General features: G+C 49.2%; 1 protein-coding gene across 3 annotated transcripts in view; it reads left to right on the top strand.

Annotated features, from left to right (window-relative positions):
• GNAO1 (G protein subunit alpha o1) overlaps positions 1 to 24,949 on the top strand; it is a 114,941-nt gene that overhangs the window by 65,308 nt on the left and 24,684 nt on the right. For all 3 annotated transcript variants that reach the window (XM_015873859.3, XM_085551646.1, XM_015873858.3), the window contains exon 4: positions 8,612 to 8,772. In XM_015873859.3, the coding sequence (XP_015729345.2) occupies positions 8,612 to 8,772 (161 nt within the window). The remainder of the gene's footprint in view (positions 1 to 8,611; positions 8,773 to 24,949) is intronic.

Here is a 24,949-nt window from a genome sequence, read left to right as displayed (position 1 = left end):
CGGGGTGAGCACAAACAGGACTCCCCCGTCCCTAATCCCTGTCTGGTTCTTGAAATATTTCCAAAAACATGGTGGAAAAATGTGAGTTTACTTTTAGGAAGTCCATAGGGAATTCAGCTCGCTCCTCCTATCTGCAGTGGTGAGAGGGCTCCCAGCTGCTGCTGGCACAGCCAGGGGTGGCGAGCAGCAGGGAAGGAGGATCCGCCCAACCACATGGCAGCAGGATGCTGTGAGCTGGGCACAGCCGGGTCACAGCCGCTGGGGTTTAATAGTGGGGCTGAGATGCTGCAGGTGTTACCCTTCCTGATTACCATCACTATATTCATGTGCGGCCTGAGAAGCTCTGCAAGAGCAGAAAATGCTTTAGGGAACCACCCTGTGTTCCCCGCGTGGATCAAGGCTATGCATGAGGGAGCGCTTTTGCTTTTTCACACCTTTATCCATCATTGTTGAGACTGCCAGGTGCCCAGGCTGGTGGGATGCTCACGTGTTTTTTTATCCCTTTTGGTAAGCAAGGAATCTGCCTTATCCACCAGACATATGAGGCTCTTCTTCCTGTTCTCCCAGAGTTTCTTGTCAATGCTGCCTGGTGCTGTAGTTAGAGATGTAGGACTAATCCGGCTACAACAGGTGATGGGCCTGTTGTTTTTGACATTTTTCTGATGCTATATTTGTGCCTGCAGAATAAATAATAAATAACCACAACAGCATCAAAGATCTCTTCCAGGCCCCCAGCCTATTTCTGCCTCTTCTTGTTAAGCCATTATAAAGACATTTCTCTGCCATCGTGTCATTTTACAGACTAACCTGTCATCTAATGCTGTACCTGGGGTCCCATTTATCCTCCCTCTCTGAAAATACAAGTTCTTGTCAGTAGCCCGGAGCACGGACCTCCTGCAATGGAAATGCTCACACCTGGAACCATAGAGCTGGTCTGTTTTGCACTCAACCTGGCAGATAAGAGAACCAAGCCTAGGACTGGGGGCTGATAGGGAATGCTGCCATTTTCCTGGGGACCCTCCTCCCAAAGTACTCCTTTAAACAAATGAGGGAAGCCACACTTGCAGCAGTGACTCAGTCCCCAAAGTGCCCTCCCTGCCGTATGTGCTACATGCTTAGTTAATATTTAGCCCATTGCCAGGACAGCAAAGTGCCGTCCTGTCCTCTTGCCCTGTGTACGTGCATCTCCACCAGAATACACCTCCTTGGAGTGTTTTGCTTCTTCTGGAAGTGAAGAGCCCACTCTCCAGCATTACTCCCACTGCTCTGTTTGCATGCTGCCCATGTCTGCATGTTCTTGCTGTTCTCTGGAGTCTCAGGAGGAAGGAGTTGCTTTGCTGTGGCCCTGTAGGTGTCCAAAGAGCTTCAAGCTTGAAGCAGTTCCCTTAGGTATTTTTGGCCTTGCAGGATTTCAGAAGCCATATTTGGCCCAATTTCCTGTGGTACGTAGATGTCGGACATCACAAACCTCAGCTGGCTCATGTAAAGCTCAAGTGAAATATGGGTAGCCCCTGGCCTGCACTCAGCAGTTATCATCTTGTATCTGATCATCAAAAGCATCTGTTACATCCATTCAAAATACGCAGGTAGTCACGGCCAAGGTGAAGTTCTGTGAAAGTTCAGAGAATCTTTCATAAGGATTTTTCACTCCTGAAAGGCCAGAGTGATCAGTGCAGAGCAGATGGAAGTCCCCAGCCAGATAACCCCAAGAGCCAGCATGGGTTACAGGGAATAAAAGAGGTAACTGAGGTGCCACAGGGAGCTGAAGTCCAGCAGGATTACTGGGAGATTTTATCATGCCCACCTTGTCTTTTTTAATCATCGAGTAAAACAGGGCCATCAAGTGAAACAAGGCTCTTTCTGATTAGGAGACCAGTGCTTCCTTCAGGGACATAACTGCAACCCACGGACTCAGTCCTTCATTGTACGATACACTGATAAATCTGCTGAATTAATTGTAGAGTGGATATTAGTGCCCAGCATTCGGCATCAAGCTCTGAACGTTAAACTAATTACTGGGTTCCAGCACCGCACGGCTTCCCAGCAGGAAGGCGCTGCCCTATAAATCATCACACACCAGCAGCATTCAGCCAGCAGTGTTAAAGAAATCCTGCCTGGTGCTGAGAATACTCCCACGGTCAGGGCTGTTTACCCCTTAAAAAGACGCTGCCCATTCCCCATTTGTGGTAGGAAGGCTCTCAGGATGAAATCTCTGCCCTGCCACCCTTCAGTAGGAGGGATGCTGGTGTGGAAAATCTTAGAGACATTCTAAGTGTGGAAAATGTGCAGGCTAAAGCTACTCCTGAATCCAGCACAGGCTCTGTGGGACACCAGCATTCCCAGTCCCTGTCACTCCTGTCCAACTCACCTTCATCTGTTCACTTTGCAATGTCTGCAAGGCAGTCATTTATTTTCCAAATCATGAAAGTTGATGCATTTTCCCCACCTGCGCTCTCACTGTGGGATATCAGGCATTTCTCTGCCTTTTACTACAGAATAAGCATTCCACTGCTTTCAAATTTTATGGCCTTTCCCCCAGCAGAGAGGATAAGGATGGCGCCAAAAGAGCAGCACACTGCAAGGATTTTGTTCATCCATTCTGTGCTTCCAGTCCCCTCCTCACCGGAGCACTTCCCTGCAGCGCATGAAGCCAAGTCCCCATCTGTGGCTCTCCCTCTCTTCCTCTCCCTGGTGGGCAATGCTCTGTGCCTGAATGTCCTGGAAGCCATTTCTGTAAGCAGAGGGTAACGTTTGGGCTGGCAGGTCCCTTCCCCAGGCCTTTTGCTCTGTGTCTGTAGGTCAGAGGACCCATTAAAGACAGCATCCTGAGGGACGCTGGTGGACATCTCAGCGATACTCTCCTTTGCCAGCTGTGTTTTGTTGGTGCCAGGATGGCATTACTTTTTCCTCACCTTTCACTCTAGCTAGTGATTCAGGGCTTATTTTGAGGCTCATATAGTGGAGGTGGCCAACTGGCAGCCCGGTTCCTTCATCCAGTCCATGCAAGGCTTTAGTTTGGTCCCTGGATTGCCTGACAGTGATCAGGTCCAAGCAAATGAGGTGGGAAAAGAGGTTTGTACCCACATAGGAGCTAACCAATTTTCCTGGACCTGCTGTGATACCACACAGAATGGCTCAGAATGAAGGCAGTACCAAAGACAGAGCAAGTGGCCTGCTTCAGAGACGTAATAAGGTCTAATATCAGACCTGCTCAGTGCCTCTCTGAACAGGAAGAAGCAGACAGCAGTAATGAGGTTTCAGGAACACGATCCTAGACAAAGCAGCAGACACACAGAAGCTGTTTGGCCTGGGCAACTGGAGGTGAGGATGGCACCATCTCGGCTCCAGAACGCCATGTAACCCAGGGTTCACTAATTGCTAGCCAGACAGTGCAAGCTGAGGAGGAGAGCTCTGCGCGTCATCATGGCTGTCAGGTTATGTTTGCTGTGCAGAACAGTCTGCCGTGAGCAGACAGACAGCAGCTCCTTGGCACCGTACCCATCACCCAGCCCTTCTGTGGGATGACTGGTGTGGCACTGTGGCTTGCTCCACATGGTTACATTTGAAGGCAGTAGATGGGTTTTTTTAGAGCTTGGCACCTTGCAGGCTTTCTCAGACAGTGTGCCCAGCAAGCGGATTGCCAGGCAGAGGTGGGATGGGACATGGAGGTGGGTGGAAGGCAGAGGGAGCAGTGGGAAGGTTGTCACTACTGCAAAGCTCAGCACATTTCTTTGGATTCAGAGGTCAGCACTGAAGCACAGATGTGTGAGGAGAGGCTGAGTGAGGGGGAGAGCCATACGTGTGACTATTTTTTCCATGTCTGCAAAAACTTCTATGGACTTGGAGCTGGGCCCTGAGTGTCTTTGGAAGAGGCGTAGTCACCAGCTCTGCTTTATTTCCAGCATTCATTCAGGCTGTGAATGCTGTGAAAATAACCAGCTTCTGCTGTGATGCAGCCACACTTCAGCTGTGAAACATGGTCAGGTTTCCTGAGCCGCTCTCTGAGGAGGAGGCTTTTGCTTTGTGAGCCACATTCTGCCCCCGAGTGACAGGACTGCATTTCTCTCCCCATGTAGTTCTGTGCCAAAGGAGCTGGAACCCCAGGAAGGTCCTGTCCAGGGACACACTTTGCATTTATCACCCTTGCTGGTAACCAGCACTATGTCTCTGCTTTTCCTTGCACTACTACCAGCAGAATGTTATTCTTCTCTCCTTCCCACACCACACGGATCTGCTGAAGCATTATGAGTGCGGCTCCAAGTGCATCCAGCCTCCAGAGGAAACTGCCCCCGTGGTAACCTTTGAGACAGGCTGAGTGACAAATATGATTAATCAGAGTAAATAACAGCAAAGAATAATATTTACTGGGATTTGGTTTGCCGAAAGGAAAGCTCTGTGCAATGTGACACAGTGGGTCAGCTCTCCTGTGGGTGGAAGTCAGTGCAGCTGCATAGAGTTTAGTGGGTTTGTACCACATAGCTTCAAATAGGTCTCTGACTTTTCCCTATAGTCTCCTCATCCCAAAAGCTATTGCTTAACCCCGTTTACTGTACAGGCAGCTTCAAAGTGTCATAGCTGAGATATACCCTGGGATAGTCAGAGGGATGGGGCAGTGAGGCCATAAGCAGCTCCACTGGTGGTCTGTGCAGACACAAATCATAGCTGGTGGCAAGCAGCTAATAATTAGGACTGATCTATGTGTGCGTGATGAAAAATACCGGCTTTCCCAGACAAATATGACTGTTGGTAATGTCTGAGCGCTGCGGGGAGCCCCTCTACCTCCCAGCAAGGTGATGAATCAGTTGGGATATACAGTTGTTGCAAGCGAAGGCATAAGTTTGCTTGCTGAACATACCTTATGTGCTCAGTGATAATGACATATAGGAGGCAAATTAATAACTGTGGTTACACCCAGACTTGTGAGAAAGCAGCTCCTCGTATGAGCTGAATCTGTACCACGTGTCCGATACAAAGATAGTTGTGTTAGCACAGGGTGAAAATGTGTCACATCCACTTCTGTGTGGCTCCACTTGCCACACTGCAGGCAGACACAATGGGGAGCTACACAGAGCTGAACAAATCCTGCTCTGGGTAATGAAGAACTTGAAGACATCAGCTCAGGGTTGGGGTTTGACCCACTATGAGGAGCACCAGGCCTTTGGATGTAGCTGTGCGATGCATTGGGAAACACAAGAGACAGGTCACATTTCTACCAGACAAGAACCAGCCCAAGGGATCTGTGCACAGAGCCAGGAACACAGCAACTCCATGTGAAATCATCCCAGGCCTTCCCATGTCACCCAGCTATAGAGCCATCCCAATGACCGAGACCTCCTAGAGGCATGTCATCAAATCATAAAATCATTAAGGTTGGAAAAGACCACTGGGATCATCGAGTCTGTTTGGAGATCATGGCACCTTTGCCTTGCCCTGGCGATGTGATGGTGGATGCTACTTGCATGCTGTGCTGCTGCATCAGCCCCAAACCTCGGGAACGGAAGTGGAGGGGCAGTGATGGAAGAAGAAGCACTGCACCATTTTTTGGCTCCTTCCAGACATCCCAGGGCAGGCTGCTGCTTATTTTTAGGTCCTGTGATAGCTGAAATACCACCGTGATATTCATTAGCCAAATCCCCGTTGGATGGGAGCTGCGAGGCGGGCGCGGGGGTGACGCTTGGTCTGGTTTGTTGTGCTTGATTTAATTGCTCTCGTGGCAGGAGGGCTCAGTGCCTCTCATCTCTGGGAAGGGGGGAGTGCCCGGCCTGGGGGAGGCAGCGAGGGAAAAGTCAATCAGGCAGTATTTAAAAACCTACCTGCTGGGCCCAGGGGGGGCTGGAGGTTTTAATGTCATTCCCAGCGTGAGATGCAGCCTGGAGAGTGAGAAGAGAAAGGGGTGTCTTCTCTTCTTGGATCCCTAATTGCTTGTTAAATCACCTAACAAACGTGTGGACCCATGTGCAGCCCATGCTACTCGGCAGAGGGGCTTTATCGTCAGGGAGGGGAGGGGTATTTTTAAAGACACTCATTTCTCTGCTTTTCCTGGGTGTACAAAAGTAAGAGTCGGACTGTTGGCTCAGCAAAACAAAACCCAGCTGCCAGTGCTGTCACTGCTAGCAGGGGCACTGTGCTTTCTGTGCCCTGCACAGAGCTCTCATGCTTTGGAAAGGAGCCTTTCCGTTCCAAAATGAGACTCCCAGTGACTTCAGAGCTGCTGCAGGTGTTCTCCATTTGCATCTCCCAGAACAACCCTTGCACAGTGAGCTCAGCCCCACTGCTTGTCCGCACAGACCTGGTGACCGTGGCCTCAATGCCTGTCCCTGCCAGCTCCCATTCTGTCACTGCCATCCATCAACATCCTCTGCTCAGAGCTGCTGAGTATTACGCTGCAGGGGACTGCCACACATCCCCATAGAGGAAAAAGGGAGGCAGCTCTTTCCCAGCACACTGTGATGGCTGTGACATTCCCTCTGATCTCGGTGCAAAGCAATCCCCAGTTAAGTCCACAAAGGGCAGAAGCAGCCCAGGTCCTGCCCTTTACAGCTGGAGAGCTTCAGATCTGCTTTGCCATCTCAGACAGATGAGCCGATCTGTGACTTACACCTGTAAATCCTCCCTGCTAACATTCGAGGTAATGTAGGAGAGAACTCCCCCTTCCCTGAATGAAAGCAGCTTGCTGCAGCATGGTTTGGATACCTTGTGAAGCTCACAGTCCATCTGATGGCCGCGGGGTGCCTGAAGTGAGTGCAGCACTGAGCTGACCAGCCTTCATCAGGTTGTGTGCTGTTCAAAACCTCTGCAAGGAGAAGAATTGCAGCTGCAGCAGGGCAGAAAAGCTGTGCTGGTGGTTTATGAATATTCGCTGGGCTCACGAAGCACTCCGGGGCAGAAAATTAGCTTTAAAATTAACTGAGCCCTTCAAGGCTCTTTGCTTGCCTTGGCTTTGAGGTGTGAGTCACCACGACAGCTTCTTTAAAATGAGCAGAGTCTATGGAGGGCTGGGAGGATTTCTGGGCAGGAAAATACAAAGTTAAGCATTCTGTGAAAACATCTTTATGTTCATAAAGTCTTCAAAGCACAGACTCCACCCCATTAAGTTTTATGGGATGATGTCACCATACAGTACTGAGACTTCTGCAGCATATGGGGACAGAATCACAGAATCACAGAATTATCAAGGATGGAAAAGACCTAGAAGTTCATCCAGTCCAACCATTACCAATACTTCCCAGCTAAATCATATCCCTTGATGTTCTGTGGACTTGAAGCTTTTCCTCTGAGTATAGGACATCTGTCTCCATTGCTAGCAGCTCAGTGCCCTGTGATTTTTGAACAGGTTCAATGAATAGAAGCTGCAGAAGAAGAGCTTTGACCCTGGCCATGTAGTTTGTGTTGTACCTGTTGCCTTCCGCATCCATACACTTCAGCTGCTCGCAGCTGCTGGGAGAGATGCTGGTCCCTTGGGAGCCCTACAGCTGCCCACAGAGCTGGGTCAAGTGGGATGTAGGGCTGGGAACAGAAATAGGGAGCTGCTGATGGGACATAAGGAAAGGTAATGAGACAAGGAGGCTGTCTTCATCAGTTTGCTGTAAGCACACAGTGCAGGATAAATGCTCCTCTTTGCCGATTAATTATAATGATACTAATTAGTTTCATTTCAGGTGGTGAAAAGATGAGACTTTTCCAATTTTTTAATTTATTTTTTTTCTGCTAACAAAGCAGTGAAAGAAAAACTCTGCAGGTCTGCCAGCATCGCTGGGGTTTGGGGAGGCTGGAGGGGTGGGTGGGCTACTCACTGCAAAGCAAACCTGTGGGTCAGGATTTGGGTGTCCTGCTTCACAAGCAAGTGAAGCATTGGCCACTGTGGGCTTTTACAGCAGGACAGCACTCAGCTGCTCCGAGGCTGTCTAGACATTCCCATCCTAAATCTGAGACACCCTTCAGCCCCGAATTGTGTCAGAACAATGTCCTCCAGGATAAAGTTGCTATTCCGGTGAATCAGATTTTTCTCACCAGAAAAGATCCCATCTGAAAGTCACCAGCTGGCTCTGCCCTCCCTGCCATACTCCTGAACCACAGGACATTCCTCTCCATGTGAGTCACAAAGCAGTGCAGACAGCCAAGGTGTTATGTGTTAGCATGAACTAGCCCTGGAGCAGAGACGGGCGCATAGGAATAGCAGGAATTGGGAAGAAGCAATAAGGCAGCATCTGAAAAGAACTGCTTCTGAAGCCTTTCTGCTGTCCTGTGTGATACAGATGGTCTCTGCTTCAGCAAGGTTACATGCTCAGTAAAATGGGATTCAGTACAGCATATGCATCACTTCAGAACTGGTTTAGCATATGTACTTGTATATACATGGATTTCCTTCTCTGTCTGCTAAATAGAAATTGGTGTTGACATGAAGTGGGCTTTACAAGCACCTGTTCCCTTATGGAGTGAGGTTTCCTTGCTCCATCCTCCTTTTGCCCTTCCTGCAGTGGGGTGGATCTTCAGCCCCATCCCACTGTATGCAGCCTCCTGCTGCTGAATGCTGGACGAACTCTTTCAAAAATGGCTGGCTCCCAGTCCTGCCTCCAGCATCTGTGTGACTGCTGGTTTCTCTTCTTTGCAGGCTGATGCCAAGATGGTCTGCGATGTTGTAAGTCGGATGGAGGACACAGAGCCCTTCTCTCCAGAGCTGCTGTCAGCTATGATGAGGCTCTGGGCAGACTCTGGGATCCAGGAATGCTTCAACCGGTCCCGGGAATATCAACTCAATGACTCGGCCCAATAGTGAGTATCCCTTTTGATGGGCTCTAGTGTAATGAAGATGCACTTGGGTTTGTTAAAGTTTTAACCTAAGTAGCCCCAGAGGCATCAGTTGCCTTACAGCAGTGGATCTGATCATGGCAGTGCCTACAAACTAACTAGAATGCATGCTGTGTCATGGGCTGCTGCAAAGTAAAAAGGATCAAGCAAGACGTTCATGTTTCCCTCTGGCCATTCTGGGGTCTGGAACCCTGAGGCCAGGTTCCCAAACTGCTTTCAAACTGTTCAAGTTAGGTTCCTGCAAACCAATCCAATGACATTGGCCAGTCCATGGAGGTGGCTGATGGCTTCTTCATGTCCAGTGGGTAACAGAAGAGTGCGGACACCTGCTTTGTATGGCATTACAGCTCTTGGTTTCACCTTTCTGATAGTCATGCATGGTACTGGTAGGCAGCTGGATTACAACCAAGGGGTAGGGCAGATGAGGGCAATGAAGGAGCCTTTATTTGAGAAACAGGCACTATAGGAAAGGATATCAGAAGGAATTAACTCACCTCTCCTAGTAACAGCTTGGAGAAAGGGATGAGCTGAGGAATGTGACCCCTCCCCTGTTCATACAGTCGCTCCTCAGAAGAGAAAAGGGGTGGGTGGAAGGGAGGAACCCACACAGACTCAGATTGCATGGAAGTAGGGTGGCTTCAGAGCCCCTCGCCGCTCCAGGCACTCACGCACTCTCGTAGCTCACTCATAGGCTCAGGCTGTGACCCTGGGATTCCACTACACAAGGGTAATGGAATTATCTGCATTTACGGTAGCGTTGCATTATTCTTATGATACAGTCAACGGCATCTGTACCATTAGGAACCACATACAGATCTTTCTTTTCATGGTGATCGTGTCTATGACTTTGGTTCATCCCATTGCAAAAACAGGACAGTTATCCATAAACTGCTGCTCTGGCTCTGAAGAAATATTGTGTGCTTCCCCAGTTTCATTTCAGGCCCATTTCTAATGATAATTTCTCCAGTCTGTTTGTCCCTACCCAGGCAAGGAGGCGAAAGCATTTTGTGCCACAATTTCAATCGCAGTGGCTGTTGCAGTCAGTCAAAATGTCCCCCTGGCCCTGTGCTGCATCTTAGTAGTCTCTAAAATATGGTGTAGTATAGGGACAGAGCAAGCACAGGACAATCCTTTTCCCAGTTCTACCCTAGGAGATTATTTTGATAGTCAGAGAAAGAGAGGTTCCCCAGTGGTAAAAGGGGAATGCTGTATCCACGCTTTTGGCTTCACGGTATCCCATGTCATCAGGTCCACCAGCTGACTCAAGCCGTTTGGGATTTCTTGCCTGTTTGCATTGCCTGGCACCTCTGTTTAGAGCTCCATCAAAGCACAGACCCACACACAGGGGCAGCTGATGGCTGTGTTCCATGCGGTGGCACTGACCATCAGCAGCCTGCTTCATCTCCTCCCATCCCAGCTGGCAGAGCAGTTTGGGAACACAGAATTACTTTGCTGTTGCAGCGCTGCAGCAGAGCGTGAGTGATGACACATCTCCTGGCACTGACCAAAAAGAAAATGGGAACTCTGCAGATGTGTGGTTGGTGTCACAGCATCCTACCCAACAATTTCACACCACAAACAACCGCATCTAAATGATGATTCCAAAATATGCTGACTTTTAATCACTGCTAGGAGGACATCCATGTATAATCAATATTTCTTTGCCTGTAACAGCAAGATCTGCCTTTTCTTGCCATTTTTTCCCCCCACAAAATAAGTGTGTGATGGCAAAAACACATCATTAGAGACATAAATTATATAAAATGTCAGTCCTAATTGCATTACAACCTTGTGGAAAATTCAATTGTTTTAGAGCCAATTACCTTGAGGAAAGTATTTTGATTCTCCTTCCATGCAATACAGCAGTTGAAAACAATCAGCTTGCCCTCCCAGTGTGACCAGATGCTGGGTAATTCATCAGCAGGAGCTCTGAAACCGCAAGCGGTTTCTAGACATGAACTGAAGAGGCTCAGTGCTGTGGCATTCACAGAGATGGCTACGTGCATTTGCAGCCCAACAAAATTGTTTCTGGTTTTGCTAAGGAAGCCTCCTGTTCTGCATTGAAACTCTCAAGCTGGTCAGCACAAAAAGAGGGGCCATGACAGAAGAAAGGATGGAAGGAGAGGAGAAGTTAAAGTCTGTTGGCTTATGTGTTGCTCCTTCTACAATCATTAGAATAATCCAGATTGGAGGAGACCTTTGGGTTCACAAAGTCCAACCATGGACCTGACATGCTACGTTCCGTCATTAAACTGTGTCTCCTCCCTGGCAAAACACTGGCTACATCTTTTGAGGGGGTAAAATGGTGGATTCCCCTGTCCCTGGGTGAGCACACAGACACACATACCCAGGGAGCTGGTGCCAAAGTACTTTAACTGCTCACCTGCTCACCTTGAGGATGCACCCAACGAGACAGACATCTGCCACATAAAGCAGGGAGAAAAAATAACTTTGGGCACATTTTCCATCTCCCAGAATTGGGGACCCAAAAAAAGTCCCCCTACAAGGCTGTGACAATGACACAAATTGTTGGGAAGAAGAGGACGCAGGCCTTTCCCTCAGGGAAACTCCCTTTCCCTAACCTTGGTTGCATGCACAGCCAGAGGAGGGTTGCGCTGTCTCTGCTGCCCCGGGATGTGCCTTTTCTTGTGGCAGGGATCTCATTTCTGCACTAGGGCAGCGGGTGAAGCTGATGATAACAAAGTCCTTTGCATGCCCATATCCAGAGCCTGTGGTGTTTCCGTCATCAGGAGCAGAGATGCTGTCACAGGGCAGGGACTCCAGTGTGTCCCGCGGCAGCTCTGGGCCCTGGTGCATCGCACCAGATGGTGATGCAAGTGAGAGCTCAGTTGGCACTTATTCACGCCCAGTGGACACCCAGTGAAAAGAGGCATATTTTGCATTTAATCTTTCAGTGCTTCGAGGTTGTTTTCTTCTGCATGAGAGAAAAATTTGAGATAGTTTTCTATTTTTTTCTCTCTCCTGGGAAAGGACTTGTCTTTATTGACACTGATATTGGCTTTAAAGCACTAGCAACTACTGAATGGGTTTCCATTAGGGTTAAGAAAAACAAATTCCGGACAAAAGCTGAATCTGAAATCCTCAGATGGGAAAAACAGAGATGATGATAGCGAGTTGGGCTGCCAGCATACGGGCATCTCCCTTATTTTGGGCTTCTCTTGGTGCCAAGCATGGGAGCTGATGCTTGCTGGCAGGAGGGAAGATTACTGCTGGGGTCACAAAGTCTGAAGCAGTCGGAGACCTGCAGGGCAGCACAGGTGGAGCTGCTGGGGGCAGCTGAGGCACTGCCCTTCATCCCCACTGTGTCACAAGCATCCTGAATGCACTGAAAGCTTTGCTGAAATCCCTATCTGCTGCCCAGAAACCACTGCCTGGGCTTCTCCACATCAGTAAATGCAAGGTCAGCCATTGGCATTTGCTTTATTTGATAGATAAAGGCACTGTGACTGTCGCCTGCATCCTACAGCTTCAGACAAGGCGGAGCTGACAGACCAAAGCAGCCCTGTGCTGTCACTAGGGCTCACTCCTGGCCAGTGCTCTGCTTGTCCTGAGCTGCACTCCCAGTGCTTTGCCTTGATTTTTGAAATGGGAACAACAGGCCTTCTGCTGTGTGCCCTGGGAGAGCAAACCTCCGGCTAATCAACAGCCTGTGAGAGCAGCAGGGCTCTTATTAGTCTATCATTAATTTCTCTGAAAATAGATTTAATATTTCTTATTAGCATAAACACAAACTCAGTAATAGCTCTTTTCTCCTGTCAGAGATGAGCAGGAGCACGTTGTTACCTGCTCTCCTTAACAGTCTGGACTTTCCTGCAAAGCTTTGTTTCTTTTGGCTCTAAATTCAGCCTCTTTTTAGCAGGGTTTTTATATCTGCTGCAAAGGAAAAGTGGAAAATAGCACTCTTGCAGAGAAAAAATGTGACAGAGGAAGAGGGGAAGCTCTGCAAGGAGCCTCAATTCTTGTACAGCAAAAAGTAAAACAGCAAGGACAGCAAGAGAAAGAGAGTGAGAGATAGCCATGGGTTCCATCATTTGTCATTACTGCACTTTTTATCATTCCCTCAGGCAAATTTATGGGTGGGTTGAGTTCCACATTCCTAATCTCCTGATTATGTTTTTATTCCTACTTTGTCTCCTCTTCCTTTCTTGTCTGTGTGCCTAGGAGCTAAATCTACCTCTGATGATCAAAAAGTCTGGGCATTGCTGATGCCTTTTCTTGTCCAGCCAATTTCTGTCTGTGGAAGCACATCTGTGACCCACATTTTGCTTTCAAAATCAGCAAAATAGAGGTTTCCAGCTGGTTTCCTTAATCTCATGCTTTTGTTCAGAGTTAAAAACTGTCTTGTGCTTCCTGTCCTCAAGCTCCTAATTAGCCTTGTCAGGGAGTGCAGTGTGGAGGGAAGATCTGATGGTGAGCACCCAGGTTTGGGGACCTGCTTTGGGCAGCCTCAGATATGAGGAGGGGATTGGAACAGACAGAGCATCCACATGAGCACCACTCCTCCATGCACATATCCACGCAGGCAAGATGTGTGGGCAGAGGCAGTTTGCAAGTACACATATACACAGAGAAAAAAAGAATCCATCTCAAGTTATTCTCTGGCTTCCAACTACACTGAAAGATCACTTGATAATGCCAGGCCTGTGAAACTACCATGAAACTGCAAAGTATTTTAGATATGCGTTCAACCCATCCATCTTTACACATCTGAGGTGTCGAGGCTTAGGAAACTTGCTGCCTTTGGCTCTCTGTAGGGAGATCTGCTTCCAAAGGGGAACTCAGTGCAGTGTGAAGAGGGAGGGGTGCAGTTGTGTCTGCTGTCCCAGTGTAGCTAACAACTTTGGTATCTGAAAACCACTGGATACTGCTTCAGTCAGCCCATTTTCGGGAACTCCTTGTGCAGTGCCGTAAGGAAGTATTGCACTGAGCTCAGGTTAAAACAGTGATGCTTTCCCTCTCACACCTGCTCATGTGGGATTGCTTTCTGATCTTTTCTCCTTGCAAAGAAGTTGTCATTGTATGGCAGTATCACCTTCCTTGCCAATGCTTATTGCATCCCACATGGCAACACGATTAGTTGGAGCCAGACATTGTGGTGATGTAGGGAACTGTTTCTGGAGTGAGCCCCAGCAGAGCGCCATTGGAACAGGTTGCTGTAATATCTCCAGCCTTGGGAATACTCACAGCTGAGCCCCCTCAGTTGCAACCTGAGTTTAACTTTGAAGTTGGCCCTGCCTTCCTCCCCATGGCAAGACTGAACCCCACAGAAAACTGGGCTCCTGCAGCTCCTCTCTTCACAGAACTTGGCACAACTTTCCCCAAGTAATTTCTGTTCCCACTTCCCTGATGGTTGCAGTCTCCTGCTTGCAGCCAGCTCATCAGCGTGGAGGTTAAGGGGGAAAGAGGTGAATCCTGCTGCAATCAGCAATGCTGCCTTGCTGGGTGCTCTGGAGAAGGCTGCATGTGGGCAAGCAGTACTATCTGATCCCATTTAGCCCACAAGGCCTAAGTAGTGCACCCAGGCTTCTTTACCCCGTGCAAGAGCTCTATGCTTCAGGACTATGCAGCTCTGCAAAATAAATGTTGGCAGCAAGGTAGACATTCAGATCGTGGCGCTTCAGGACGTGGAATTACACACAGCCATCAGGACACAGTCTGTTTTAATAAGCAGCCATTGTTGCTGGCTCTCTCAGGCTGAGGAAAGAAGAATTATAGGTCAAGGTTTTGCATTAATATTCTGATCAGGTGCTTGGATTTCATTTTCTTATCACAGCTTTTGCATTACGTTTTTCTGTCCTCCCTTCTTATTCGTGTCTGTCACTTGAGCTCATTTGTGTTTAATTGGAGGGAATAGCAGCATAAATGGAACAATCCAATTAATTGGTATGACTGTGCTGCACTGTTTATTGAACAATCCACCTTTGTGTCTTGGAGCCCAGGCAGACAGGGAAAATACATCACAGGCAGAGATGTAGATACATTTGTCTGAATTTATGGTTTAATTTAACCCTGTAAGTAAATATGATGACCAGCTTTGAATAATTAAGTTCCCCCTGTGATAAGCAAAACAAAACAGCTCCTAAAGTGTAGAGTTGGTTGACTAAAATCACCAGCACTGCTGGATCCCCACCAATTCTCATTGCAAATGGCTTTCCGTGGTGTCTGGCTGTGCCAGGTCTCTAGTGGGGCCATTTCTGGGATGTGAAGCCTCTGTTACCCCAGTGTGGGGAGGAAGGGCCCAGCTGAATGGCAGCCTCCTAGAATCCAGCAAGGGAGGGTCTGGTAGAGGTCCCAGGCTGTAATGTGTCATTCTCATAAATGAAGGGATTGTTATTGTTACGTGACCACATCTAGGGCTGATTGTGAGCTAGAGGGAAGAGCACCTCAGGAAAAATGTTATCTTTGGAATCAGCTTGATGTTTTCTAGTATTCCAACCTCAGTCTTCATTCATCCAGAGAGCCGATTTCTCCCATATTAGTTGCAGTCTCTCCAGGGACTACAGCTATTATCCCTAAGCAGGGTAGAGGCCATGTCACGGCATCTCAAGGGTGTGTGTTAAGCAGTGCTCCCCCAGCCCCACAGACTGTGCCAGGACATTGCAAGGACTGAGTTTGCTGGTAAAGTCACCATCCTTGAGGTGTTCAGGAACCATGGAGATGTGGTCAGTGGGCATGGTGGGTGGGTTCAGGTTGGATTTAATGATCTTAGAGAACTTTTCCAGCCTTACTGATTCTGTAATTACTCGTCAGCAGGACCGGGCAGTTGGTGCTCTCCTTTCCAAAGGGCTGGTTGGTAGCAGGGCCTGGAAAGCAGTGAGAGAAGGGGAGCATTGCACCAGTGCCTTTATCAGAGTGGGAAATGGTCTGTCGCTAACAGAAAATGTGCTGGCATGGTCTCTTTTCTCCTCCCCAAATCTGGGAAAATGATATCATGAAGCTTCTTGGGGTGCCATGGCTTGGCTGACTAACATTGGCAGCCTGAGCTCATTTGTGCAAAAGTAAACTTGTGGTCTGGAAAGAAGGAAACCTAAAAATCACGTGAAGCTGAGATGCTGTCAGCCTGGAGAGACACATGGGCTGTAGGCAGTGGCTTGTCCACAGTGAGAGCCTGCTGGAACGCAGCAGAAAACACAGAGCTGCTCTGCAGTTGCTTTGTCTGAAGGGGAGGAAACTGCCAGAGTTTGGGAACAGCCTCTTCTCTTGTCAGGGTTTGTTTAGAGCACTAGAACTGCCAGCACCACCAATAAACACTCTCTGATTTACCCCCAGAGGAAACCTGTTGAACTGTAGTCCTGAACCCTGATGGGCTGCTGCTCATGGCTGAGCAGGGGCTCTGGGTGACAGATTCTGTGCAGGGAGATCGGACTTGTTCTTTGGCTGAGTATTTGTGCATTTGTGTATTTTTAGGCTGCAGTGTCCTTATGAAACCAGCTGGGACTGGCAGGCTGCCACTGTGCCTTGGGGGGATTTTATTGTTTTTTCATTCCATTTGCTTTTTTGCTGGTACCTAGCCCCTGTTTCCCACTGGCTTTGCCTTTTGGTATTGCTCACATGGGGGCATCCTCCCTCGAGGATGCTCTTACAGCATCTCAACCTCTGTCCTCAGGGCCAGGCTCTGCTCTCAGTCCTCAGCCCTGTGCTGCATCAGCCCGGCATGCTGGGGCTCTTCTTCACACCCCTGGTGTCAGGTCTGGCACCGTCCATGAGAAGGGCCAGACTGAGAGGCAGGCACGCATGCTTTCTGATGGATGTGCTGCTTGTTTGAAATCCTTAAATGGCAAAGAATGGCAGGAACGTGGGGGTTTCTTTGTAGCCAGGCTCTGGGATGGAGCTAAGTGTCTCCCACATGGGTTGCAGACACCGGAAGCGACAGAGTGATGGGGCGGCAGAGCAGGGCCGTGCAGATAGCCCCGTGTACACAGGGTATATTTATGTCCCTGTTTCCCTCCTTGCAGCTCTCCTGCCAGCAGCCGGAGCTGGCACACACTCACACAGTGCACTGGACCAAGGCAAGGAGCAAGGCATCACTGTGCTCAGGTGTCCGAGGTTATGAGCAAAATCCCAAACCAGTCATGAGCTTAGCTTAGAAAGCCCACATTTTTCAATATGTATTAAGGCAATCATTGGAAAATTGCTTTTATCTGCTGTTTCCTAAGCCGGGCTTACGCTTTAAAGCCTTTTGTCTTTGAACAGAAGGGCTGGAAATTCCTTTTTTTGTTTCCTTAAGCAAATTGTCCATCCAGTATGCAGTCTTGAGGGGACAGGGCTTTAGAAGAGAACAGAATGAAAAGAAAAAAAATAGCAAACACTGCAACAGTTGCAGTGAAACCACAGGAACAGGTTGAGATGGGGATGCAGAACCCAGACGCGCAAGGAATGCCAGGAGTAGCCCCTCGGTTCAGTTCCCCACCTGCTATGAGCACCAGGGCATGGCAGCAGGAAATGCTATCTATGAGACATGGAAGTCTATGGTGCTGAGAGCAGCAAAGGTTGAAGCAAAGCAAAGCAAGGGCAGGGATGAGGGGGGCCTGGGGTAGGTTTTGGTGCCCACCTTGACAGCAGGGAGGGTCCCAGCACTTGGTCACAGCAATCCTGCTGGAATGGAGATGTGCCTCACGGAGCCCTGGGCAGTGATTGTTTCACAGACTAATTGATCTAATAGCTCTAATCAACCCTGTAGCAAACACCGCTTTGTGTCTTGCTTACCCAGTGCAAGCACTGAGCCAACATTCAACCTGCACTGGTTGATTTCCAGCTGAGGTTTAAGTTCTGCTTTTCTAGGGGCTGCCATGCCAATGGCCATGGCTGGGACCAGGGTTCAATGAGACATGCATATGGTACAAGGCAGGCTGTCTGGTGAGGGCTTGGCACGAAGATGCTTAACTAGGGATGGGCAGAAAGGGCTCTGACTTCCCCCAACCCACAGGTGAGCAGGAGCATGGGGATGGACACTGCCTGGACACAGCCCAGACCAGGTGCCAGCTGTGGGCTTCCTGCCTCCTCCATCTCTTGGAGGTGTCAAAAAGGCTTCCTGGCTTTTTTTTTTTCCCCCTGAAAGCCCAGGAGTGCACACTTCGATGGGACAGTCACTGCTTTGGGCAGGGCAGTTGAACATGACAGTGCTGTGTTACTGGCTTGCCTGCCATGCTCCTGTGCACAACTCCTGCCAGGCTGGATTGGCCTGATAGACTGCAAGCCTCAGATGCTGCAGATGTGTGACCTTTTCCTGTTACCAGAGACACCCAAACTCACACCTTCCATTCTCCCATATGTCTCTTCACTCCTGTCTCCTTGCAGGGCTGATCATTTTGGTCATGGTAGCGTGGTTCAGTGCAGATGGAGGCAGGAGCTCGAGCAGATCAAGCACTGGTCTTTGTGCCAAAATCCCCCAGCTGCATTTTCCCCACCTCCAGCACTCTTCAAGTGCTTCAGTACATGGAGAAAGCATCTCTGCAGAGGTCTGTGGGGGTCTCTTCTGGGGCTGAATTCATTGGGAAAGAAGGGCAGAAATGCTTCTGAGCCCAGATTTCAGGCAGAATCTCCTCTGTGCTGTTGGAAAGGGAAAGAAGAGTTACAGGGAAAAAGAAATCAGGCACAAACCGCACTGTGGAACCCCGCCAGGGAAGCGTCAGCTCTGATTCTGGCATGGAGTCCAAGCCTCCCTCTTGCTGCGATTTATGATGCTCTCTGCCTCGCTGTAACCCTTTCCCTACTGGGTTACACTGTCTCCCAGGGCAGAGCAGCAAATTTGCTGGGAATTAGGCTTGAGAAGAAATTAATCACTTCAAAATCATAAACCCAGGTCACAAAATACCCCACAAGACATCAGTGTGGCTCTGAAAGCCTGGCAGCACTTCTAATGGCATAGATCGTCATTTCCCATTGCATCCCAGTATGGCTGTGGGTACGTGGGCTTTTAAATAGTTCTTAACCATCTCTACATCCTCATTCAGAAAACACGAGGCATTACCCCCTACTGATGACAGTTAGAGTCAGTTTAAACGCTTCCATTGAAGCATGTCCTCTGTCTTACAATGCACAACAATGAGAAACAGAGGACTGGGGGTGTGCTGAGCAGTGAGGACAAATCCAAAGTGTCCAGGAACAGCAGGAAGTCTGCAGCAATGTGATGCTGACACCAGCCAGTATCTCCTGAGAGCTGGGAATTGATAATGGAGTCCAGGTGAAAATCTTCACTCTAGCTACTGGCAACATCAACTTTACTATGAGAAATCCCTAGAAGATTATCTCATTGAGCAAAAAGGCATTAACGAAGAAATGACACATAGACAGAACCTCCAGATAAACTCAGGAAAAAAAGAAAAAAATGAGCATGCTTCAGTGGCAGTGCCCATCTTGAAAGGTGATGCTGACACCCCGCAGGCATATGAGCAGCTTCCCCCCACCTGGGGCTATCCTCTGGGCAGGGCTGGATGGATTTTCCACTTGCCTGTGCTCCTCAGAGTTGGTAGAACTGGTTGTTTTCTTTGCACAGGCAGGGAAATGAGGTTTAGCTCTACTGTGTTTATTCAGACATCTGTGATCACTATGGGAGGCTTAAGAGCATATGCTTAAAATAGTCAGTAGTAAACAGAAAGTGTGGTGAATGCACAGAGGTCACCCTCACGACCTGCTTATCTTAGCAAGGCCTTCTCTAACGTTGGTGTCTGTTGATCTGCACACACCTGAGAGCCCTCTGCCCTCTTTCCTGACTCTCCATCCCCAAGCAGAGTGGGGCTATGAGTGCCCTGACCATGGTGCTCAGCTGGCTGTGGGCTGGGAGCCCCTCAGGCTGCTGCTGCTGAACTTTGGGCTGCAGGCACCACATCTCAGACAACATGCAGAACTCTGCTTCACCCACCTTGCTCCATTCATCCTCCTCCCTGCGTTCCCTTGCCCCTAGAACAGAAGTGCAATGGGAAGCCATAGGTTTTGCTTTGGTCCTGCTTCCTCTGATGGTGTGTTACCACTTTCCATCAGCTTGAGAGGAGATCTGGCTGCAGAGCAAGCACCTGCCCAAGGTCCCAGAAAAGTGCATTGCAGTGTGGGACTGCCTGGTACCCTGGGGAATAAGCTCCTTTGCTCTGCAGGAGGGAGGGCTCCTTTAAGGACACGTAGCCCACGTCAAGAAGAAAAACACGAATTAAAATTGGACAGACTCCATAATCTTCCTTTAAGCATGCTATCTCGCATCCTCTGCCTCGTGTCCCCATGACAACAGCCGCGTTACGCACCTCTGTGCTTAGGCTGCAGTCCCCCAGCTGTTCCACTCACAGCGCAGTGTGGCATGCAGGCTCACAGCACACCAGAGACAGTCCTGGAGAGCTGCTTGTTCCCCTTCTTCCTTCACACTGCTCATCTCCCTGCTTCTGCCTTAATTCTCCTCAGTCCAATCCCAAGCCCCGAGGTCGTGTAGTGAGCACATGAAGACCCAACATGAATGATGTATCAGGGTGCAAAGGCAGGGCTTGGTGGAAGCAGTGTCACACAGATGTGGGTATGAGGTGGCCCAGACCCATCCCGCAGCATTCCCTATGTGGACACAAGGGGCCTCTCCTGGGATTCAAGGGTTATTTTTATTTTCACTTTGCAGTTGAAGCCAAAAGGCTCTTTAATTTTGAGAAACCTCAAACATTGATTGGATCCAACTAATCCTTCCATCAACTGGTGCAGTGCCACCAGATAAATAAATCTTGCATGCGTCTGTAATTACTGCTTAGCTTGTGTTTAAATGCAGCATCATTGATCTGCAGAACTCATCAAAACCCACAGAGGAATGCATGAAATTATATTGATTAGAGCAGCAAAGTACATGACTGCATCCATTTTCAGCCTTCTTCATTCACCAAAAAGAAAAACCAAAAACCACCAAAAAAGCCAAGTGCTTTTATGTTATCTCTTTTCAAACTCTTGAGTTAACTCGAAATTTAGTAGCCAATTTTAACATCCATCTGGCGGTCTTCTATGATCGAGTGACAGCATAGGTGGATAAAGGGAAGGCTACTGATGTCAACTGCCTGGACTTCTATATGTTGTCCCCCACCACATTCTTACCTGTAAATCAGAGAGATGTGGATTTGAAGAGTGGACTATTTGATGGACAAGGAATTGGTTGGAAGGTCACATCCAGAGGATTGTGGTCAATAGCTCTGTGTCCAGGTGGAGGCCGGTAGAGAACAGTGTTGCCCAGGGGTTTGTCTTAGGTCCTGTACTCTTTAACATCTTTATCAGTGACATAGAGGATGGGTTTGAGGGCGCACTCAGCAAGTTTGCTGATAACACTGAGCTGAGCAGTGCAGTTGATGTGACAGAAGGAAGGGATGCCATTCAGAGGGACCTTGGTCAGCTCCAAAAATGTGTGAACCTAATGAGGTTCAATAAAGTAAAGGGTAAGATTTTGTATTTTGTTTGGGGTAATCTCCATTATGTGAACAGACTGGGAGAAGAACTCCTTGAGAGTAGCCTTGCAGAGGAGGACTTAGGGGTCCTGGTATATTAAAAACAAAACATGAACCAGCAGTGTGTGCTTGCAGCCTGGAAGGCCGATGGTATCCTGGCTTCCATCAGAAAAGGAGGGGACAAGGTGGGGAAGAATCACAGAATCACAGAATCACAGAATTACCCGGGTTGGAAGGGACCTCAAGGATCATGTAGTTCCAACCCCCCGCCTAGCAGGGCCAACAAACATACACATTTACTAGATCAGGTTGCCCAGGGCCCTGTCCAACCTGGTCTTGAACACCTCCAAGGACGGGGCATCCACAACGTCACTGGGCAGCCTGTTCCAGGACCTAACCACCCTTCTAGTAAAGAACTTACCCCTAACATCCAACCTAAATCTTCCCTCCTTCAACTTAAAACCATTTCCCCTAGTCCTGCTATTATCAGCCCTTTCGAAGAGTTTACTCCCCTCCTGGGAGTAAGTTCCCTTCAGGTATTGAAAGGCTGCAATGAGGTCACCTCGCAACCTTCTCTTCTCCAGGCTGAACAAACCCAACTCCCTCAGCCTGTCCTCATAGGGGAGGTGCTCCAGCCCCCTGATCATCTTTGTGGCCCTCCTCTGGACCCTTTCCAAAATCTCCATATCTTTTTTGTACTGAGGGCTCCACACCTGGACACAGTACTCCAGATGGGGCCTCACAAGAGCAGAGTAGAGAGGGACGATCACCTCCCTATCCCTGCTGACCACCCCTCTCCTGATGGAGCCCAGGATCCCATTTGCTTTCCGGGCTGCCAGAGCGCACTGCTGGCTCATGTTAAGTTTCTCATCTATCAGGACCCCTAGGTCTTTTTCAGCCGAGCTGCTCTCAAGGACAACTCCTCCCAGGCTGTACAGGTGCCTGGGGTTCTTCCGGCCCAAGTGCAAAACCTTGCACTTTGCCGTGTTGAACCTCATTAGGTTCACCCGAGCCCAGCTTTCCAGCCTGTCAAGGTCCCTCTGAATGGCATCTGTTCCCTCCACCGTATCGACTGCACCACTCAGCTTGGTGTCGTCAGCAAACTTGCTGAGGGTGCACTCCATTCCCTCATCGATGTCATTAACAAAGATGTTAAAGAGCACCGGTCCCAAGACAGACCCTTGAGGGACGCCGCTCGTTACCGGCCTCCACCTGGACATAGAGCCATTGACCACCACCCTCTGTCTGCGGCCTTTCAACCAATTGCTTATCCATCGAGTTGTCCACCCATCAAATCCACCTCCCTCCAATTTGGAGATGAGGATGTGATGGGGGACCATGTCAAAGGCCTTGCTCAGGTCCAGGTAAATGACATCGGTCGCCTTCCCTTCATCCACCAACGCCGTCACTCCATCATAGAAGGCCACAAGATTAGTTAAGCATGACCTTCCCCTGGTGAAGCCATGCTGGCTGTCTCGGATCACATGCTCGTTCTTTATGTGATCAAGCATGTTGTCCAGGAGGATCTGTTCCATAATCTTCCCAGGCACAGAGGTGAGACTCACCGGCCTGTAGTTACCCGGGTCGTCCCTGCTCCCCTTCTTGTAAATGGGAGTGACGTGACCCTTCCTCCAATCATCCGGGACCTCACCTGACAGCCACGACTTTTCAAATATGATGGAGAGCGGCTCAGCAACCACCTCAGCCAGCTCCTTCAGGACCCTGGGATGCACGCCATCTGGCCCCATAGACTTATACTCATTCAGTCTAAGGAGGCACTCTCGGACTTGCTCTACCCTTACAGTGGGGAGGGATTTACCTCCTTGGTCCCCACATGGAGGTATGGGGGTGCAAGACTTAGGGACGTGAAAAAGACTAGAATCCTGGCCACCAGTGAAGACCGAGGTGAAGAACTCATTCAGCACCTCAGCTTTCTCTTCATCTGTTGAAGCCATTTCTCCTTTTGAATTTACCAGAGTAGGCACGCCCATTTTGGCCTGTCTCTTCTGGCCAATGTACCTGTAGAAGGTTTTCTTGTTGTTTTTCACATCCCTCGCCAAGTTCAGTTCTGCCTGCGCCTTGGCTTTCCTGATCCCACATCTGCAAGTTCGGACGGCATCCCTGTATTCTTCCCGGGTGACACAGCCTTGTTTCCAGAGCTTGTACACCCCTTTCTTCACCCTCAGTTCTCTTAGCAGGTCCTTGCTGAGCCATGCCGGTTTTCTACCTCTCCTGCCCACTTTCTTAATCAGGGGAATGGAGACCTCTTGTGCTGCCAGGAGGGCATCCTTGAACAGTAGCCAGCTCTCCTCAACGTCCTTATCTTTGAGGGCAGCGCGCCAGGGGATCTTGGCCAGCATTCCATTGAGTAGCTTGAAGTCTGCTCTTCTAAAGTTGAGCATCCTGGTCCTGCTCTTTGCCAGGCCCACATCGCTTGAGATCACAAACTGAACCAAGGCATGATCGCTGGAGCCCAGGCAGCCTCCAACCTTGACGCCTTTGATGATCTCCTCAGCGTTGGTGAGCAGCAGGTCCAGCAACGCTTGACCTCTGGTCGGTCTGTCCAATACCTGAACCAGAAAGCTATCATCAATGGATTCCAAGAGCCTTCTGGAGCTCTTGCAGCTCGCCATGTGGTTTTCCCAACAGATGTCAGGATGGTTGAAGTCCCCCACCAGGACAAGAGCCCGTGAGCCAGACGCCTCACGCATCTGGAGCAAGAAAGCCTCGTCAGCAGCCTCCCCTTGATCAGGTGGCCTGTAGTATACCCCTAATACCAGCTGACCTTTATTAGTCCCATCTCTAATCCTAACCCACAGGCTCTCAACCTGTTCTTGACTGTTTCTCATGGGGAGCTCCTCACAGTTTATCCAATCTCTGACATAAAGGGCGACTCCCCCACCCTTCCTACCTCGCCTATCTCTCCTAAAGAGCCTATAGCCATCGATGGTAGTATCCCAATTGTGGGAGTCATCCCACCATGTTTCTGTGATAGCAACAATGTCATAATTTTCAGAGTGCATCACAGTTTCCAGTTCCTCCTGCTTGTTACTCAGGCTCCGTGCATTAGTATAAAGGCACTTCAGCCGGGCTGTCCGTCTCACCACCTTCATAAGCGATCCAGGATCCACTAGAACAGTGGCATCCCCAGCATCCCCCTGCCCTACGCCCTCCTTTTGCACTCTGCAATCTTTGCCCACAGAGTTTGGTACAATCCCTCGAATGCACCGTTCAACCCCAGTAGCCCTTATTTTGCCCCCTTCCCCCTTCGTTCCTAGTTTAAAGGGAAGGTGGTTGTCCCCATCTATTTTACCCTTGTGAGGCCCCAGCTGGATTACTGTGTATAGGTCCAGAAAACAGCTTTTTACATGGATACAGAAAACAACTTTTTACATGGATAGACAGTAACAGAAAAAGGGAGAATAATTTAAACTAAAGTAGGGAAGATTTAGATTACGTGTCAAGGGGAATTTTTTTTCGCTGATAAGGTGGTGAGGTGCTGGAACAGCTGCCCAGAGGTGTTCAAAGCCAGGTTGGATAGGGCCCGGGGCAGCCTGGTCTAAGTACTTGATTTAGCAGTTGGCAACCCTGCCTGCTGGAGTGGGGTTGGAACCTAATGATCCTTGAGGTCCCTTACCTTCCATGAGCCATTCTATGATTCAGTGATTGCATGATTGTATGATTCTTTCCTATAATAGACCAGCAAATTTCTATTGGTTCTG

This window comes from Coturnix japonica, chromosome 6 (genome assembly GCF_054131305.1).
Source record: "Coturnix japonica strain WE chromosome 6, WE-NBRP24, whole genome shotgun sequence".
Taxonomy (NCBI): domain Eukaryota; kingdom Metazoa; phylum Chordata; class Aves; order Galliformes; family Phasianidae; genus Coturnix; species Coturnix japonica.
Note: the sequence above shows the minus strand (reverse complement) of the source record. Positions and strands in the feature narration are given on the sequence as shown.